Genomic DNA, 20,112 nt, shown 5'->3' on the forward strand with positions numbered 1-20,112 from the left:
CATCATCGTAACAATGAAATTGGAATGATCAAGCCTCTTCATCTAATCCAACTGTTAATGGGTCCATATTTGTCTTTCATTAACCCCAGCAAAGTGTCTCTTTATAAATGGGACTGAGCCTATGGCTCAAGTTTTCACAACCTATATATAGCATTCCCCAAAAAATGCATCCAACTGTGGCAAGAATATTTCAGGTAAAGGCAAGAAGTCACCTACTGGTTGCCTGATTTTTGCCGACTGCACTTCCTTCACTGTCAGATGGTTCTGCAGCAACAGCTTCTTGCCCTGACTCTTTAGCGTGGTGTTCTGTGAGGAAACTAACAGCTTGAATCAAGTTTCCATCAGCAGCCTAAGGACAAAAAACAAAGCATTTGTGCAACACGGGAAGAAAATATGTACAGGATGAAGTATTTCAGGTCAACAATTGCTTATGCAGGACACTCACTGGAAAAAAATAAGATTTAAAGTACAGTACAATTCCTATCCTGCTCTGTCTATACACTATTCTAAAGAGATGTGGGGTCCAGCTTTAAAGAAGGGCAATAAAAATGAAAAGAGCATTTCAAACAGGAACCACATTTTCATACATGCTCCTAAAAGGGTACTATTATATCCTGAGCTAGGAGAGGCTCAGTAAATGATGGTGATCCTCTCTGGAAGTGCAATACAAGTGAAAGATAATGCCCACTAAAAAGCTCTCTCTGCACATCCTTCTTATTCTAACTTGAAGCAAATGTGACATGTTTAAGATGGTGCTTTTAAAGGTCAGGAGGGGCAGCATGGACAGCTGTCTTTATACTGTTGTTTTTCCTGGCTTGAAGCAATCCCTTTGGGGAAACATGGCTGCCTCTGCTGGCTCTACGGGGTCAACACAAAGAGTGCCAAGAGCACAGCTAGAACACAGGCAGCAGAGATTAAGGGGAGGGTGATTAGGACCCAACAGTGAAGGAGGAGGCAGAGGAAAGGTGCTTGGTGGGCAGGTATGACATTCATAGTGCAACAATCAGTGGCAGAAGAATACTTACCTTCAGGGCTGTGTGGAGGAACAAAGGATCCTGAATGCCTGTGATCTCTCTGAGCTGGTTGATGAGCACATTGCCATTCTACAGTCACACGGGACAAAGAAAGTACGTGTCAATAAGGGAATAACAATAGCAGAGTGAGGCAATATCAACCAGCCTTCTCCAATCCAGTGCCCTCCAGATGTTGCTGGACTACAGCTCCCATCAGCCTTCACCATGGCCACACAGGCTGGGCTGATGGAAGATGGAGTCCAGCAACATCTGGAGGGTGGGTACCAGGCTAGGGAAAGTAGAAACATCAGCACAGTTCACACATGAGCTAGACCTAATGATTCAATAACCATGCATACGCCTAAGCTTGAACTGTGAAGAAAAAAATTACAATCCCTAAATCAAGATTTACATCCAAAACCAGTGACCATGGGTTTTTTTTGTTTTTTGTTTTTTTGTTTTGTTCCTAAACCATGAACTGTAGCCAGGGTTTGATCTTGGCTTATCAACTGCAGTTTGAGAAAAACACATCAAGACCTAGGCTGGACATGCAGCTAAGCCAGAAAGTGTGGTTTGTTTCTTCTGCATACAAGGAAGCAGGGCAGAACAATGGCTCTATGCGTGAAACACAAAAAGGGAAGGTTCAATGGTTGCCTCCACAGGTCAATGTACCTTTCTGGACCTTTCTAGATGCAGACATTTGATCACCTAGACATACCATTAAGCATTCTGTCCAACTCAAAAGCTTACATATTCTCCAAATACCCGTAGGTATTCCATTTTATGCCTCAGTGAAAGCTAGCTCCTTATTAGAAAGGAGCATGTGCCCTTTAAAGGAGGAATTATAGCCAGGCCTAAGCAATACCAGTTCAAATATCCCTTTACCAGGGCGAGGGACCAGCAGTCTACATATTTATTCTACCAAAAAGCAGCAGCATATGCTATCAGACATAAGCAGTCCAGGAATTTGCAGGGGTTTGATGAGGAGCTATTTTAAGCTGGCTGCACATGCCATTTAGGTTTGTCATTTCTCACTTACAACAAGGTGCCAAAGATATACAGCACGCTAGACCCTCTCCAAACTGCCCTGTAACCAGTTGGCTGGTGGAGATAGGATGATCTAGCTTTTCTCTCTTAAAAAAACGGAGACATAAGCTTGCCGACTAAGGTCCGTATAGTTAAACCTATGGTTTTCCCAGTAGTGATGTATGGAAGTGAGAGCTGGACCATAAAGAAGGCTGACCGCCAAAGAATTGATGCTTTTGAATTATGGTGCTGGAGGAGACTCTTGAGAGTCCCATGGACTGCAAGAAGATGAAACCTATCCATTCTGAAGGAAATCAGCCCTGAGTGCTCACTGGAAGGACAGATCCTGAAGCTGAGGCTCCAATACTTTGGCCACCTCATGAGAAGAGAAGACTCCCTGGAAAAACCCTGATGTTGGGAAGATTGAGGGCACAAGAAGGGGATGACAGAGGATGAGATGGTTGGACAGTGTTCTCGAAGCTACTAACATGCATTTGACAAAACTGTGGGAGGCAGTGGAAGACAGAAGTGCCTGGCGTGGTCTGGTCCATGGGGTCATGAAGAGTCAGACACAACTAAACAACAACAACAACAACACAGCTTTTCTTCACTCTAGAGGTTCTATGAAGTAGGCAAGCATATTAAGGAGTAGTTGCATAGCAGCATCTAGGGTCAAATTACTCCAAATTTTACCCAAAATACATTGGTACCCTTGGATGCGAACGGGATCCGTTCCAGAGCCCCATTCACATCCTGAGTAGAACGTAAGACGCATCTGCGCAGGTCGCGTTTCGCCGCTTCCATGTATGACGTCATTTTGAGCATCTGTGCATGCATGAGTGGCGAAACCCAGAAGTAACGCGCTCCGTTACTTTTGGGTCGCCGCGGAGCGTAACTTGAAAACGCTCAACCTGAAGCACATTTAACCCAAGGTGTGACTGTATAATATTCCACACTGATAAATTTCCATTCAGGTAATGAGGGGGGAAAAGTCAGGAACCAGGTCTCATTAATTCCCAAGGTCTAAAAAGTAATCTGGTCCTTTTTATCAAAATATGAAAAAGGCATGCAAATTCACCTATTAACAAACCAAGCTGGGCCCAAATACCAGAGATCAAATAGCTGATTTTCAGAAAAGTTTGGCTAGCTTTCAGAAAGGGTGGGTATTCGAGTAACATTTTTAAACAGCAAGGAAAACAGGTAAAGACAAACTGACTGGTAAGGAACCCCCTTACTCAGATACTGGCAATTATGAATCTCGCATCCAGAGTCCCAGAAGGAAAATAAAATACAGTTTAGGAATCATTACATTATACATAATTATCCCACTCTCACTATGTTCACCCAACCCCTCTCCCCCAAAAAGGGTATAATCCAGATGCAAAGACATCATTCAAGTTCCAACCTATTTAGATCAGTTTATGTCCCTAAGGCACCCTGTTAAATTATTTGTCAGGAACTGGTTTCTTTTTTAAAAAACAAATTGAAATATTTATAAGATGTCCTTAAGGGCCGAAATCCTCATCAAGACAATTTCCAAAAAATATCAGAACAGAACACTAAAATCACCACTAAATAAGCATCTAGCTCAATAAAATCCTAATCACAGGAATATAATACACTGAGCGTCACACACAACTGGTCAACATTGAATGGCACACAGCAAGTCATTTTTGTAATATTGGGAACACCATCATTCTGTGAAGATGATACAAGCCTGCCAAAAAGCTGTCTGCTCCTCAGAAAATAATTTGACATCATCATGACAGATAATTAAAATTAGTATTAGACTATGATTAATATTCACTGTAACAAGCAACTGTGAAAGGAATTTCATTACCCAGAGGTTTAGTAAGTTTTATTTTAAGTTCGGTGATAAGTTGACCTACCACTGTTTGGTCAAACCACATTGGTAGTTGCTATTAGTGAAAACTATGTAAAGTACTTCTGTTTAGAAGAATGAAGGCCAGACCCAAATATGGCTTAATTAATCTTTTTAAAATCTATAGCAATTTTCTTTCTTTCTTTCTTTCTTTCTTTCTTTCTTTCAACTTAGATCCATTGAGGTGACTAGGAAACATCTTAAGTTCAAATAAATAAAAAATATTTATAGTTATCAGATTCACAAGCTTCATTTGCTACCACAAAATGGGTTGCCAAGCCAAAAACAAATCCTGCTCATCACCTGTATGTTTTATCTAACTATTTATTTTATTCATTTGATTTATATCATGCCCGTCTCCTGAAGCAGACCATGACACCAGACAAAACAATGATAAAACATTAAAAAGCAATCTAAAAACAGTTCCTTCCAACGATCTTGGCATGGCCAAAAGCAGTGTATTTCAGTCATCTGAATAAATATTCATTCCCAAATAAACAGGAATGTTTTAAATTTTCTCCTGAAAGTCAATGATAAGAGATAGAGAAGTGCCACATTAGGGATGACATTCCAAAAATGGTGAACTGACACTGAAAAGACCCTATCAAAGGTCAACAACCAGGCAGCCCTGAGTGGCACCACCACCAATAAGGTCTCACCTGCCAATTGTAGGGTCAGACATGGTGGACAGGCTTCATAGGCAAGGACTAATACTTTGAATTTGGCCTGGTAGGTCATTGCCAACCATTGTAGCATATTCAGGACTGGTGACCCCATAGTCCAATTGGGCTGCCCCACTTAGCAGCCTAGCAGCCACTTTTCCCACTAAGTGTATAGACACCTTATCTTGACATAAATGAAACAAAGGCAGTCTTAACAGGAGCAAAAAACGTCATATGCTCCACAAATTTAAGGGATGGTTGTATTACCTGGGCATCACCACCACAAGCAGCAATCCAACCACAGGGTTTGCAACCTATGTACAGATAAAGTCACAGCTACCTTTTTCAAACAGCATCACCACCAGCAGCACATTTCAGTGTGCAAAGTGCATCTTGCTTAGCAGAATTTTTGCCACTGAAATCCACAAGGCAGAATCAACAGATCTGCAATATTCCTACATATCAGAGCGAGCTCATGCCTACTGCTTGCCGCTTGCCCAGCTGAACTTTCCTATAAAAAGCAAAGTCTTTACAGTACTACTTTCATTGGGCCCAAGGTCCTCAAAGAGATCTAGAGCAATGTAAGACCACCACCTTAAAATCACACATCTAGAATCCATTTAAAGCAGCCATAAATTTTAATTCTCCCCCTCCCCACAGTGATGCAGCAATGCTGAAAGGGGATTCTGAGGAGCAGCAAGGGAGGTCCGCATCTATAAATGTCAAAGGTGCAGGAGAAATGCAAAACCCAGCTGGCAAAAGAAAACTGTGTACAAAACTAACATACACCATGAAGACGTACATCTCTGAGGTGTGTGAAAGAAAAAACAGCAAGCAAGTATTAAGATACTTTAAGTAGTTTAGAGAAGAGCAGGGCTTTTTCCCCTCCCCACTGGAAAGCACCAGAACTCAGTTCAAGCACCTCTCAGGTGGCTGCCACTGCCATTATAAGAGAACAAGGGTGAGTTATGGCATCTCTTTTTCTAGAAAAATAGCACTTTGAAAAAGTGTCTGCAAGGGAGGCAAAAAACCCGCCTCATCTCGCAATAAACTGATTCGCAGCACCTGAAATTTCTTCCTTCCTCTTTGTTTGCCTGCTAATGATACGACCCTACTTTCAGAGTTTTCCGTTTAGGGAAACAGAAGACGCACAAAGAAAAAAAAGTCCTGTAAACCCATGAAGGCCCTCCTCTTCTTCTGCCACTGACATCCATCAAGTATCTAGGGCGCTCTATTTAGGGCGCTCAAAGCACAAATCTACACGCAATATTGAACCAGCAGACTATTTTGTGTTTACAGGAAAAGGTTATATAGATAGGTGACCAGCGATGAATATAACAGCAATAAATAATAATCGCAATACTAATGAATATTGCTAATATTAACGGCTATATCTGATTGTATACAGACTGAGACCCAGAGTAGGGTTTGGGGTTTTTTGTGTGGTGGGGGGATGATAGAAGGGAGAAGGCAGAGAAGTGAAAGGAAAGGAGGCGCGGGTTTCTTCCCTCTCCTCAGTATACCGTCGCGGGGGGCAGACCAAAGTAGGCGACCCAACTCGGACTCTCTCTCTCTCTCTCTCTCTCTCAGGAACCACCCCGGACAGGCCCCCAATCCCTCACCGGTCCTTGGCTCTCGACGGCAGCCGCGCCCCCCTCCTGGGCCTGCTGCAGCTCGGCCGTCATCGCGCCCGCCGCCGCCTCCTCCTCAGCCACCACAGAGGCGGCGCGAGCTCTCCACGCTCCCCGCTCCCCGCAACCGCCGCCCACGCCAAGCCCCGCCCACGCCGCCGACCTATCAGCGCGCGGCAGAGGGCGGCGCACACCGCCCCTTACCCGAACGGAAAACAAATCTTTCCGAAAAGAGGAGCGCGCGCGAGCCTCCTCCGGCCGCGCCCTCCCCTCGAAGCGAGGTGCGCATGCCCACGAGATAACTTTTTTTTGCCTAGCGCCTCTTCCTGTTCGTTTTGGCTGAGCGGGAGCCGAACGCCGCGCGGGTCTCTCCGCCTCGCGGCCGCTTCGCTCCCGACGACCAGTCGCCTTCGCTCGAGGAGGCCGGTAATAGTCCGCATCCTCCCCGCCCCCGCCCCCCGCTAAACGTGAGGCGAAAGTTTTAAATCTCGCCCTCAGAAACGGTACATTTACTTTAGCTCTTCTAATGCGCTGCGTTCAATAAATATTTATGCACATCAGAATGGGTTTCTGTCAGGGTGGATTTGATGTGAATCAAATCGATTTAGATTACGATTTAAATCACTAGTCAGTAAGACTTGATTTAAATCATTAGTCAGTGAGACTTGATTTCAATCATTTTTTCACAGAAAGACTCATTCTTGCTGGTATAATCTTAATATCTACAACCAGATGAAGGTTTCATATTTGGAATAATAAATTTTCAGAGTAGTTTTTACAGTTACAGTATATCAAAAACTACTGATTTGGTTATACAGTGGTACCTATGGATGCGAACAGGATCCGTTCCGGAGCTCTGTTCACTTGGGTCTCGATTTGCCGCGCATGTGCGTGATGTCATGTTGAGCGTCTGTGCATGCGCGAGTGGGGAAACCCAGAAGTAACGCGTTCCATTATTTCCGGGTTGCTGCGGAGCGTTCAACCTGAAGCAACTTTAACCCGAGGTATGACTGTACTATTAGAAATACATAGACAGATAATTATGAAATTATTGTTTATAACTGGACAACTTTTCTGCTGTACTTTATCGGAGGGAGAAAAGTAATCATTTCCTTAATAACAATTCAAACAATTTATTTAACTAAAACAATAACATAGCATATGTATCCATGTTTGTTAACTGATGTGGTTAAACGACAAAAAAACAACAACCAGACAGTTTTAGCACACATGAAAAACTTAAAATAAATCCTTATTTCCTGGTGAATAGCCTTTGGACTATAATGTAACTTAAATAGAAAACTATTTTTAGATAGATCCCCCCCCCCAGCATTTTATTTTAAAAATCTGATTTAAATTTTTAAAAATCTGTTTTGTTTTTTAAAAAAATATTTCTATCCATCCTGGTTTCTGTTGTCGTTTTTTTTCAAATGCCATATGGACGCCTTCCAGTCGCCTCACACCCAACAGCTCTTTTTTATTCGCCCCAAAGCAGAATTGAATCCCAACAAAGTGCTACTCGGAGCAAACACATCAAAATGAATGGGCCTAAGTTAAATCATGTCCATTGCTCTCAGTAACCTTCCTCAGAGTAATGACTAATGTCAGATACATACAGTCCTTTCTGTTGGGGATAATTCGGACTGAAATACCCAGGTGGCAGAAAAGGTTATTTATGTATGCCACTACTGGGGCCTGTGTTTTGTTAGTCCCAAAATGGAAAATGGGCGAGGTCCCTCCCAACCAAAGAAGAATGGCAACTTAAGTTGACAGAATATGCACAACTTGCAGACTTAGAATAAGAGAACAAGAAGAATATGCGTTTAGAAAAGATTGGTAAACATTTATTGAATATATGGAGAAAAATTGTGTACACCTGAAAACGCTGGCGGGATTAAGATAAATTCAACAGTGTAAATAAGTTTTGGTGGATGCAACAATGGAATACTGAATGGTATAGTTTTTGTAAAATATGCAGGGATTTATGATATGTAAATAAACAATGGAAAGAGAAGAAGGGATGTCCTTGATATCTTAAGGATGTAAAAATGAGTATTCTAAATTGTAAAACAGAAAATTTAATTAAAAATTGTATTCAAAAATAATAATGGAGATACAGTGGATGCTCGGGTTGCGAACGTGATCCGTGCGGGAGGCACGTTCGCAACCCGCAGCGTCCGCAACCCGCAGTGCCGCGTCTGTGCATGCGTGGGTTGCGATTTGGCGTTTATGTGCAAAGCGTGATTTAGTACTTCTGCGCATGCACAAGCGCCAAAACCCAGAAGTAACCCGTTCCGGTACTTCCGGGTTTCGGCGCGTCCATAACCCAAAAACGCACAACCTGAAGCATCTGTAACCCGAGGTATGACTCTGTGTGTGTGTCTCTATCATCTATCTATCTATCTATCTATCTATCATCTGTCTATCTATCTATTTATCTCTATATCTCCATTCAATACAAGACCCTTCAGGGCAGTGGGCAGTTTGAAACAACAGGAGTTGTGCTTATTGCTGTTTTAAAACACCCTCTCATTTTGGAAAGAGGGTCAAATGTAGCCAGCCTACAACCACCTATTGAGATGTGGCTGGACTCCAGTTCCCATCATGCCCTATCAGTGGTTACACTGGCTGGGGCTAATGGGAGTTGGAGTCCAGCATCATTTCGAGGTAGCCCTATGTGGGAAAACTGGATCAAGGATCTGGAGAGTTGCGAAGGAGTAGGGGTGGGGGGGATCTGGGGAAATATTGATGGATTAGTGGGGAAAGGATCCAGGGAATATTTATGGCTTCAGTACCCAGCGGCTTTGGACAGATAATAACACTTAACGTTTAAAGCACATTCAGCACCCGTTTATAGCACACGACTTCACAGGAACTGTATTTTCCTCTCCTAGAGCTACAATTCCCAGCACCCTCAACAAACTACAGTTCCCAAGATCTTTTTGTGGGGGGTAGTATGACATCCTATGCCCTTTTAAAATGTAGGGTTTGGGGGGCGTTATTGGGCTGTTGTTTTTATTTTGATTATATATTTTGTGGTTTTATAGTTTGTTTTTGTTATGTGAACCACCCTGAGACTTCTAGGTATAGGGCAATATATGAATTCAATAAATAATAATTAATAATATGGTGTTGATCCATCCTTCCCCTGCCCCTTGCTTAACATGGTGAAGCATTCTAGTGGACTCAAGTGCTTTATCATTATTTTGGAACCATTTTGTTGGTTGTAATAAAGAGGCTTTGGAAATTTCCAAAATATAAATGTCAGTTTAACCCAGAGCTATGTACTGTATTGTAATCTATCTTTCTTCCTCTGCTTAGCTTATTTGGTGTGTTTCTCTCTGTTAAAAGCTTATCTATTTGGCATGCGGAGGACTGGCAAATAAGCACCCCAGGAGATGACATTATCATCCCTTCTGTGAATTAAATAGTAGTGCTTCGTCTCTGTCTCCCGCAGCTCTGCTACAGCACTTGACCAGGTCTCAGGTGTGTTTCTGTTTATCTTGCCAGGAACAGGCCATTGCTCACACATTCTTTAAAAAAATATTTATTGCTTTTACATCTCATTTTTCTCTCTAAAGAGCTCAAGGTGGTGAATGAGGTTTCCCCCTCCTCATTTAATCTTCACAACAGCCCTGTGAGGTAGGCTAGACTAAGAAACATTGGCTGGCCTCAGGTTTACTCAGTGAGCCTCATGGCTGAGTGGGGATTTGAATCCTGGTCCGACACTCTATCCATTACACAATGTAGTGGCTCTCTTTGCATGCGGAAGGTTTCATGTTCAAACCATGGCATCCCCAGGCAGGGCTAGAAGAGACCCCATCTACAAGCCCTGACTCTCTTTCGTACTTCCTGATGTAATTATATTATTTTATAATAATAGATTGACTGTTATTGAAACATCCCAAAACATAAACTTTGATAAAAATAAATAAATATGCTTTTAGGCACCATGGTTAGTGTGATCAGGGTTGCAAGAGAATGGCCAACCGCCATTTTGGGAAAATGTCTCCTACAAATTCAAACCCATTTTTGTGGCCCAATTTTAAAATGCTGGTTTTAACCCTTGATGGCCTGGAACCAGGATATCTAAGACATAGCCTTCTTCCACATGTACTGACCTGAATCTTGAGATCCACTTCAGGGGTCCTACTCTGGGTTCCCCTATCAAGTGAAGTGATTCAATAACAAAATAATGACACCTCTGATTAAAATCACACAACAAATGGCACCTAAAATGAAAGCAGGACATGCTGTGTTGTCATCCCATCATTTATCAGACAGCAAATCACACACACCAGAAAAATCCAATTTGGCCCCCAGATGGCACTCTGACTATGCAAAATGTGCACGGCAGCAGTAGCTTTGCAAAAACTTTAAGGAGAACAAATTAATTCTGAACAGGACAGGAGTATATTTTGAATATTAAAACATGCAGCAGGTCCACTAAATGTTTTCTACACACTTATCCTTTCCATATGCCCCTGGGCAGCTTTGCACTGGCTCCCAATTTGTTTCCAAAGTGCTGAATTTGACCTTTAAAACCTTGTCTCACTATCCATGCATTGGTTCATTCAACAGAGGGCTTTTTCCAGCTGCCACTGCCTCCTAATGTAAGGTGGGTACTTATTGGAGACCTCCACATTATAAAATTCTCTCCCCAGATGCCATCACCAACTCTTACCCTTCAGATTCCAGTGGAGTCCTCCTAGTTTTCTCATTGTCCAGGTGGACAACTGCAAGGTCTCTTCTTCCTTCTTTGGGATTGCTACCTTAAAACTGAACTTGGATGAAGCAACCCTTTACACCACGCACTGCCCCAGACCTCCCCTTGGCTTTTATCTGCTGGTTTAACGTGCTGTCTTATTATTTACTGCTTTTCCATTTTATCTTTCTCTGTAATTCTATTTATTATTGTATCTTATTATTATATGCCACCTTGAGGCTGTTTTATGGTGAAAGAGGTGTTGCTGCTGATGGTAGAAATTCCATTTAAAAAAACCCCCAACTGACCAACACATCAATAAATGGGGCTAGAGGGTGTTGCCGCCTCACAGCTGTCTGAGTACATTTCTCTAAGTCAGCTTTAAGCTTTAACGGTAGAGCATGTCCTTTTCCAGTGCCTGTATTACAGAGACATTCATATTAGCCTGATTTCCCCACTACTTCATAAATACCCAGGGCGCACAGGGCAATCCTATACCTTCCTGCTGCTCTCAGATACCAATCCTGCTACAATATACAATGTTGCTAGATTCTGCACAGCAGCGCTCAAAATTTGTTGGAGGATGACCTGTGCCACAAACTAGATTTAATGAACATATCAGATTGCACTGTAAATTAGTAAAGTCTTTTATATACAGTGGTACCTTGGGTTAAGAACTGAATTCGTTCCGGAGGTCCGTTCTTAACCTGAAACTGTTCTTAACCTGAAGCACCACTTTAGCTAATGGGGCCTCCTGCTGCTGCCGCGCTGCCACCGCACTATTTCTGTTCTCATCCTGAAGCAAAGTTCTTAACCCGAGGTACTACTTCCGGGTTAGCAGAGTCTGTAACCTGAAGCATCTGTAACCTGAGGTACCACTGTATCAACCTTTTATGCTCTTCCACACCCACCACAATGCTCATATTCTTTTAGCTTCTTTTAAATTCTTAGAGACTTTTATATTCACCTTCTGTTTTAATACCTTTTAGCATTCCAAAACGCTTTTCAGTTTTTAAATGACTGTATCCCACCCTTTTATGCTGGTCTATGACCGTAATAAAGATTTGAATTGAAGTCAGCTTTCCCCAGCCTGGTGCCCTTCATATTGTTTCTACTGCAACCCATGTCAGCACCATCCCATAGAGCTATAGCATGCTAGGATGGATTGGAGCAGGACCATGCTGGGTGGGACTTTTGAGAGCTGGTGTTCATAACATCTGGAAGGTCCCATGCTAGGAGAGGCTGATTTAATTCTGCAGGAGGATCCATGGGAACACCTCTCCCTAGGACCATTTTACCTAATTAATAGCACAATCCTATGAACATCTTTGCAGATTTAAGTCCCACTGTACTGTTCAAAGGGACTTAAAAGGTAAAGGTAAAGGGACCCCTGACTGTTAGGCCCAGTCGCAGACGACTTTGGGGTTGCCGTGCTCATCTCGCTTTATTGGCTGAGGGAGCCGGCGTACAACTTCAGGGTCATGTGGCCAGCATGACTAAGCCGCTTCTGGCAAACCAGAGGAGCGCATGGAAACGCCGTTTACCTTCCCGACAGAGCGGTACTTATTTATCTACTTGCACTTTGAAGTGCTTTCGAACTGCTAGGTTGGCAGGAGCAGGGACCGAGCAAGGGGAGCTCACCCGTTGCGGGAATTTGAACTGCTGACCTTCTGATCAACAAGTCCTAGGCTCTGTGGTTTAACCCACAATGCCACCCGCAGCCCTTTCAAAGGGACTTACTCCAGCATAATTATGCTTGGCATAGGGTTGCAGTTTAAATTGGCAGACAAGCTCCTTCTAATTAGAACTGGCCAAGGCATTTGGTTGACTGCAACAAAAGTCGAGATGGAACCTGTGGCCCACTTACAGAATCCAACAGGGTTGACAGCTGGATCTTATTTCAATACTAGTTTCAATACTAGTTATTTCAATACTAGTTATTTCAATACTAGTTATTTCAATACTTATTTCAATACTAGTACACTGTCCTCCTCCTCCATCCCACATGAGAGCAGCAGGCGCTTTTTGGAGCTGCATGACTCATAGTTTTGTTCTCTGAAAGAAAGGTATAGCCAGGGGACTCAGAAGGAACAAATAGGGGGCTACTGATATTCCCCACCCAGCACCTGCCACAGATGCTACCCATGCCACAAGCAGAAGGCACCAGCATACACAGGAGGACCTCAAGCTTTAAATAATAATAATAATAATAATAATAATAATAATAATAATAATAAATGGAATGCGGGTGGCGCTGTGGGTAAAACCTCAGCGCCTAGGACTTGCTGATCGTAAGGTCGGCTGTTCGAATCCCCGCGGCGGGGTGAGCTCCCGTCGTTCGGTCCCAGCTCCTGCCCACCTAGCAGTTTGAAAGCACCCTTAAGTGCAAGTAGATAAATAGGTACCGCTTTATAGTGGGAAGGTAAATGGCGTTTCCGTGTGCTGCGCTGGTGCAGGCTTGCCATAGCAGCTTCGTCACGCTGGCCACGTGACGTGGAAGTGTCTTCGGACAGCACTGGCCCCCGGCCTCTTAAGCGAGATGGGCGCGCAACCCCAGAGTTAGTCATGACTGGCCCATATGGGCAGGGGTACCTTTACCTTTACCAATAATAATAATAATAATAATAATAATAATAATAATAATAATATCTTATTTATACCCAGCCCATCCAGCTGGGTTTCCCCAGCCACTCTGGGTGGCTTCCAACAGAATATTAAAAACACCATCAAACATTAAAAACTTCCCCAACCAGGGCTGCCTTCAGATATCTTCTAAAAGTCAGATAGTTGTTTATTTCCTTGACATCTGATGGGAGGGCGTTCCACAGGGTGGGCGCCACTACCATGAAGGCCCTCTGCCTGGTTCCCTGTAACTTCACTTCTCACAGCGAGGGAACCACCAGAAGGCCCTTGGAGCTGGACCTCGGTGTCTGGGCTGAACAATGGGGGTGGAGACGCTCCTTCAGGTATACTGGGCCGAGGCCGTTTAGGGCTTTAAAGGTCAGCACCAACACTTTGAATTGTGCTCAGAAACATACTGGGAGCCAATGTAAGTCTTTCAGGACCGGTGTTATATGCACCATTACAACAAAGTTTCAGGAGGGAAACCTCTAAGAAGTTACACCCCGCCCCAAAGAAAACCCCTAATGAGAAATGTGTTTACTTAGTGCCTGTGCAATGGTGACTGAGGTGGGGGGAGCAAAAAAAGAGAGGGTCAACTATCTTGGAAAAAAGGAGGAAGAGATACACACAGATATTAAAAAGTCAGAGAGAATTCTCTCCTTTTCTGGTTAGGCAATTCTTTGGTTCAGCCTGCCTGAGAAGCTATTTTTGAACATTCCCAGGAACACAAGTGAATGCTGCCTGTAGAAATCAATTGAGAAACCTGAGATTTTAATGTAGCCAGGAGTGAACACTGGTGCACAAACACACCCACCCAAAACAGCCAGATGAGGTCTGAGCATGCTCAGTGGGCACAGAATGCTGACTTGTTTGGGGGAAGAGGATGGAAAACTGGTGGTGGAATGGGATGGAACCACTGGCATGCTGAACAGAAATTGATGCATTCTGTATGGTGACATTTTGCTGTAGATACCTCTTGTGCAGCTTTCTCCCAACGGAAGTGCAGAGTGTTTGAGGACTGGGACATTTGCAGGGAAACCAAAATGCTTGTTTACAAAGCTATTATACTACCAATGTTACTGTAAGCTTGTGAAACATGGACCACTTATAAACTGCATCAATGGTGTCTCCGAAAATTTTTACACATCACTTGGGAAGACAGGCGAACTAATGCCAGTGTACTGGAAGAAGCAAAGATCACCAGTGCTGAAGCAATGATCCTTCAATATCAACTTTGTTGGACTGGTCGTGTTGTTTGAATGACTGATTATCATCTTCCAAAGCAACTACTGCATTCCAAACTTAAAATTGGAAAGCGTAATGCTGGTGGTCAACAAAAGAGGTTTAAAGATTCTCTCAAGGCAAATCTAAAAAAAAAGTAGTATAAACACCAATAACTGGGAATCACTGGCCTGAGAGCGCTCCAATTAGAGAACAGCCTTTACCAAAGGTGTCATGGGCTTTGAAGATGCTTGAACTCAGGACAAAAGGGAGAAATGTGTTAAGAGGAAGGCACGCTTGGCAAACCCTCACCGTGATCAACTCCCACCTGGAAACCAATGTCCCCACCATGGAAGGACGTGGGGATCTAGAATTGGCCTCCACAGTCACTTACTTAACTCACTGTTAAGACCATGTTCATGGAAGACAATCTTACTTGGCTATGATCACCAAAGAAGAAGAAATGATCCCAAGTCTTTGAGTGTTGCTCCTTATGTAGCCAAATGGGCACACACACACACACACACACACACACAGGAGCTATCAGGAGACTTAGGAGAATTTCAAGGTTTCCAAAGGTACAGCAAAAACTTTAGCGGGGGGTGCAACCATCTGTGTGCTTAAAATGGGTCAATGTGAGCAGAGCATGCTTGGAGGGTATGGGATGCTAACAGGCTTCTCTCTCTTTTTTGGGGGTGGGGGAGAACAAAAAACCGGGGGAAGAGGAAATTAAACTGTTTGGAATCCAGAAAGGGAACACTATGTGCATTTGCATCTTGTTGCAAGACCCACTTGTTGTGATATGTCTGTTGTGCACAGCACAAAACACTTTGCTGTGAGCCAAATGCTGAAGTTGTTCTCTGGGAGGGGGTGTTTTCTCATCCATCTCTTCTTCCCCTCCTCCATATCCCATCTCTGCCTGTCCAGATGTGGCATTTGGATGAAGGGGGGTGGAAAAATACACTTCTCCCCTCCCAAAAATGTGTACATCTGTCATAATTCCCATCATTTTCGGCTCTGCTGCCAAGGGAGTGAACAAAGGGAGCTGGCGATTAACTTCAAAGAACTTTGTTGGAGAGGAATAAAGATATTTAGGGCCTATTTTGTGAACTAATTGCATTTGCATATTTATGGGATTTACTGATATAGCAGTAATTAAAAACTATTTAGTAGTCTTAAAGGACACATAACTCAGTTGCTGTTTGCATAATAAACACGTCCCTTATTACGTTTATTATGTTTGCATAATAAACCTTTCACCATCTCGATAATTCAGATGGCCATTCCGGAGGGGCCAGGGCTAGATTGTTGCTTTCCTACTGAGCAGCATGAAGGGTGCAGCATTGGGAGAGAGAGAGGGAGAAGGCACACAGAAGATCCTAGAAGGGAATGGAAGAGATCGCCCCATGCACCCAACTCCTCTCTTGGCAGCCTCAACCTCTAGGATATTGATGAGGGATGGAAGACCATAGCTCAAGAGCAGAGAAAGTGCCTTGAGAAAGTGCAAATGGTCCCAGGTTCATTTCCTGGTATCTCCAGGTAGCAATGGGAGAGTCTGAAATGCCATTGAGTGTAAATGATACCAAGCTAGTTCCAAATTCATGGCATATAAGACTATCAGTGACTACTAGCCATGCTCTGCCTCCAGGGTCAGAGGCAGTGATGCTTCTGAATACCAGCTGCTAAAAACCACAGGAGGGGAGAGAATTCCTACGCTGCAGGTTTCCCATAGGCATCTGAGTTGCCACTGTAAGAAAAGGGTGTTGGACTCAGTGAGTCATTGGCCTGATCCAGCGGGCTCTTCTTATGTTCTTAAGGAAGATTCAGTTGTCAGTCCTCTTGGCTTCTGTACACAGAACCAGGAGGGGTTGCCACCTTGTCCATTGCTGTGGGCAGCAAAATGTCTTGAACTGGCCTTGTTTGCAAACCCACAAAATGCGGTTCAAATCTTCCTAGGTCTTCAACAAGGTGTCACCTCTCTCTTTTAGTACTTCATCCAAACGCCCGAGACATTTCACTGCTCCAAACAGTGGCACCAGATATATATATGGGGTGCTGTGAGGACAACCCAAATCATGGTTGCATGAAGGTAAGGCTACTACTAGCCACAACATTGAAGGCAATATACCTCTGAAGACCCGTTGCATAGAAATGCAAGTAGGGAAAGGGCTGCTGTTAACACCAACGTCCTGCTTGCAGGCTTCCAATAATAGGCACCTGGTTGGCCACTGGAAAAGGATGCTGGACTAGATGGGCCAATGGCCTGATTCAGCAGATCCTGATCTTCTTTGTATGTACAGCACAAACCAACCCAAGGGCTACGTAGACTCAGGCTGAATGATCAAATGGATACAGTTCAGAGAATCTGTACTTCTTCTTCCATTGCCAGGGTTGGATCTTTAGACTGTGGCTGATAGAAGTTGCTGTCCAAAACAGCTTGAGGGCACCACATTGGGGAAAGCTGGTTTAGTCTGATCTGCTGCCCATTATTCATTTGGGAGTTTCTGGCTGCATGATCTCATCATCTGTCTTGATCCTTCAAAATTGTGATTTATGAAGCAGCCAGCTACTTCTGCTCTTGGTAAGACAGCCATGTTGCAGTTTGCAAGGGGGATTATTATTTATTTCTTCCACTGCTGTCCTGCCCTTCCTCCCGAAGGAGCCTGAGGAACCCAGATAGGGGAGCTGTCAGGCTAGTAGGGAAACCTACTAGAGTCAAGGGGTTGGGCGCAACAGCAGGTGCAGCCAAGGAACTGTCCACAAGAGAGTTAAGAACCCGCGGAACTAGGGAGGATAAGTGTTGCACCAGCAAGAAAGGAACCAAGGCTTCCTCTATTAGGTCTCTTCCAACCAAGGTCCTGATCCTGGAAGTATATAAAGCAGTGGTTCCCAAACTTTTTTTGGCCATGCCCCGCCTAAGCATCTCTAAAATCCTGATACCCCCTCCCCCATGACATATAATTCTTATTATTCAAAAAGTGAACTCCTATTCACATGGAGGAAGCCTGAAAGGCCATTCACTGTTAATAACTCATTCTTGAATTGCCCCCCTTAAAAACCAAATTGCCCCCCTGTGGGGCATGTGCCCCACATTGGGAACCACAAAGTCAAAGCTTCATTTTCAGAAGCAGAGTCTGATGAACTTTTGACAGTTCTCCACACTACAATGTCCAGGGCCAGATTAAGACATTTAGGGGCTGAAACCCTAAATATATATATATATATATATATATATGGGGCCCCCTCATTAGATAATGCAAAAATAAAAGCAACAGTAAGCTGTGAAATAAAAGTTTAAAATAAAAACAACAAAGATTTATTGCAACACATGACAGAATCTGATCTCCCCACATTAATTTGATCTACGTTCGTAGGACACATACAGGTGTGTGGGAATAAATATTAGAAACAGAATAGAAAAATTGGGGAAGAGTGTGTAGCGGAGTGTAAGGAAGTTGAACAAAGTTCTTATCATTTTTTCTCTTCTTTTTTTCAGTGCCCCTGCTTTGCTGGTGCCATAAGCATGTACGTACTTAGTCTGCCTATTGGGCAATCCAGCACTGCTAATTGTGGAGTTGGTCTGGGTTCATTGCTGCCTTTTCCCTTGGGGTGCAGGAGGTGATGGCAGGGGCAGAGGAAGGGGGCTGTGGTGGGTGCGGGCCACCATGGGGGTCACCACTGATGGGGGTGACAAAATGCCGGGCTGCAGCGCGCTCGACCCATGCATCTCTCCTGGGAGTGAAGCGGTGGCTTGGGTGCCTGCAGGCTCCATGCTGCCCCAAACTGTCTGCCTGCTGCCTCCCCCTCCGCTGTAGGGCAGCTGAGTGGGAGGAGGCAGGCAGACTCCTCAGAGGCCCTGCCCCAGCTCCACCCCCGCAGCTGGCCCCACCCTAGTATGCGTGTGGCCCCACCCCTGGGCGCAGGGCATGCACGCATGCTGCCCCAGGTGCCCAATCGGCTTGCTCCACCGCTGGGTGATGGTTCAGAGTCCTGAGCCACAGGGGTATCCCAGGCACATGGCAAAGGGTATCTGTCCAAGCCCTTGACTTTGGCGGGATCAGAGGCTATGTACATGTTAGCGGCTAGAAATGCAGCAAGGCGTCACTTCACCCTACCCCGCCGGTTGTATTACAAATTGCTTTCTTTCATTGCTAGTGTTTGTGTGTGCCTTCGCCCTATTTGCATTCTCTGATTTATCTTTCTGTGATGAACTCCAGCTCACTAAAACTGTCATCCACACGTGAGCAACGGCTGCCTGAAAAACCTCACACACACATCTCGGCTTAACCGTGGCTTCTGCTTCCTAATCAGATAGAAACTGGTTTGAGTGTCAGATGGAAATTCCCAGGTGTCAAAAAAGGCTATTTATGTATGCCACTCTCCTGCCAACCTAGCAGTTCGAAAGCTCGTCAACTGCAAGTAGATAAATAGGTACCGCTCCGGCGGGAAGGTAAACGGCATTTCCGTGCACTGCTCTGGTTCGCCAGAAGCGGCTTAGTCATGCTGGCCACATGACCCGGAAGCTGGACGCCAGCTCCCTTGGCCAGTAAAGCGAGATGAGCGCCACAACCCCAGAGTCGGCCACGGGTCCCTTTACCTTTATGTATGCCACTAAGGCGGCCCATGTTTTGTTAGCCCCCAAATGGAAAACAAGCGAGGTCCCGACCAAAGGAAAATGGCAACTTAAACTGTTGGAATATGCGCAGCTTGCGGATCTAACGTATTGAATAAGAGAACAAGAAGAACATTCTTTTAAAGAAGATTGGGAAAATGTTCACTGAATATATGGGGGGGGGGATTGTGTACGCTTGAAAATGTTGTCAGCATGAATATAAATTCAACAGTGTAAATAAGTTTTGATGGAAGTAATACAGTGAACGCTCGGGTTGTGAACGTGATCCATGCGGGATGCACATTCACAACCCGCAGCGGCGCATCTGCGCAAGCACAGGTTGTGATTTGGCACTTCTGCGCATGTGCAAAGCATGATTTAGCTCTTCTGCGCATGTGTGACTGCCGAAACCCAGAAGGAATCCTTTCCAGTACTTCCGGGTTTTGGCGGTCCGCAACCTGAAGCGTCTGTAACCTGAGGTATGACTGTAATGAAATTCTGAATGGTTTAGTTTCTATAAAATATGCAAGGATTTATGCTGTGTAAAATGAACCATGGAAAGAGAAGAAGGGAAGTCATTGATATTTTAAAGTTGTATAAATGAATATTCTAAATTGCAAAACAGAAAATTGAATAAAAATTATATATATAAGAAGAAAGAAACTGGTTTGAGGGAAAGCGCATCAAACAGGGAAGGCCAGAGGCGGAAGTGGGCACAGCAATGGGCGTGACTTCCAC

The 20,112-nt window shown here is 44.2% G+C and overlaps 1 protein-coding gene across 3 annotated transcripts in view; it reads right to left on the reverse strand.

The window, feature by feature from the left end:
* USP28 (ubiquitin specific peptidase 28) overlaps nucleotides 1-6,354 on the reverse strand; it is a 35,888-nt gene extending 29,534 nt beyond the window's left edge. For all 3 annotated transcript variants that reach the window (XM_079954649.1, XM_079954648.1, XM_079954647.1), the window contains exons 1-3: nucleotides 6,206-6,354; nucleotides 1,026-1,103; nucleotides 217-349 (exon numbers count right to left, since the gene is read on the reverse strand). In XM_079954649.1, the coding sequence (XP_079810775.1) occupies nucleotides 217-349; nucleotides 1,026-1,103; nucleotides 6,206-6,268 (274 nt within the window). In that variant the 5' untranslated portion in view covers nucleotides 6,269-6,354. The remainder of the gene's footprint in view (nucleotides 1-216; nucleotides 350-1,025; nucleotides 1,104-6,205) is intronic.
* Between the last annotated feature and the right edge of the window lie 13,758 nt (nucleotides 6,355-20,112).

This window comes from Podarcis cretensis (assembly GCF_951804945.1).
Source record: "Podarcis cretensis genome assembly, chromosome: 15".
Lineage (NCBI taxonomy): Eukaryota > Metazoa > Chordata > Lepidosauria > Squamata > Lacertidae > Podarcis > Podarcis cretensis.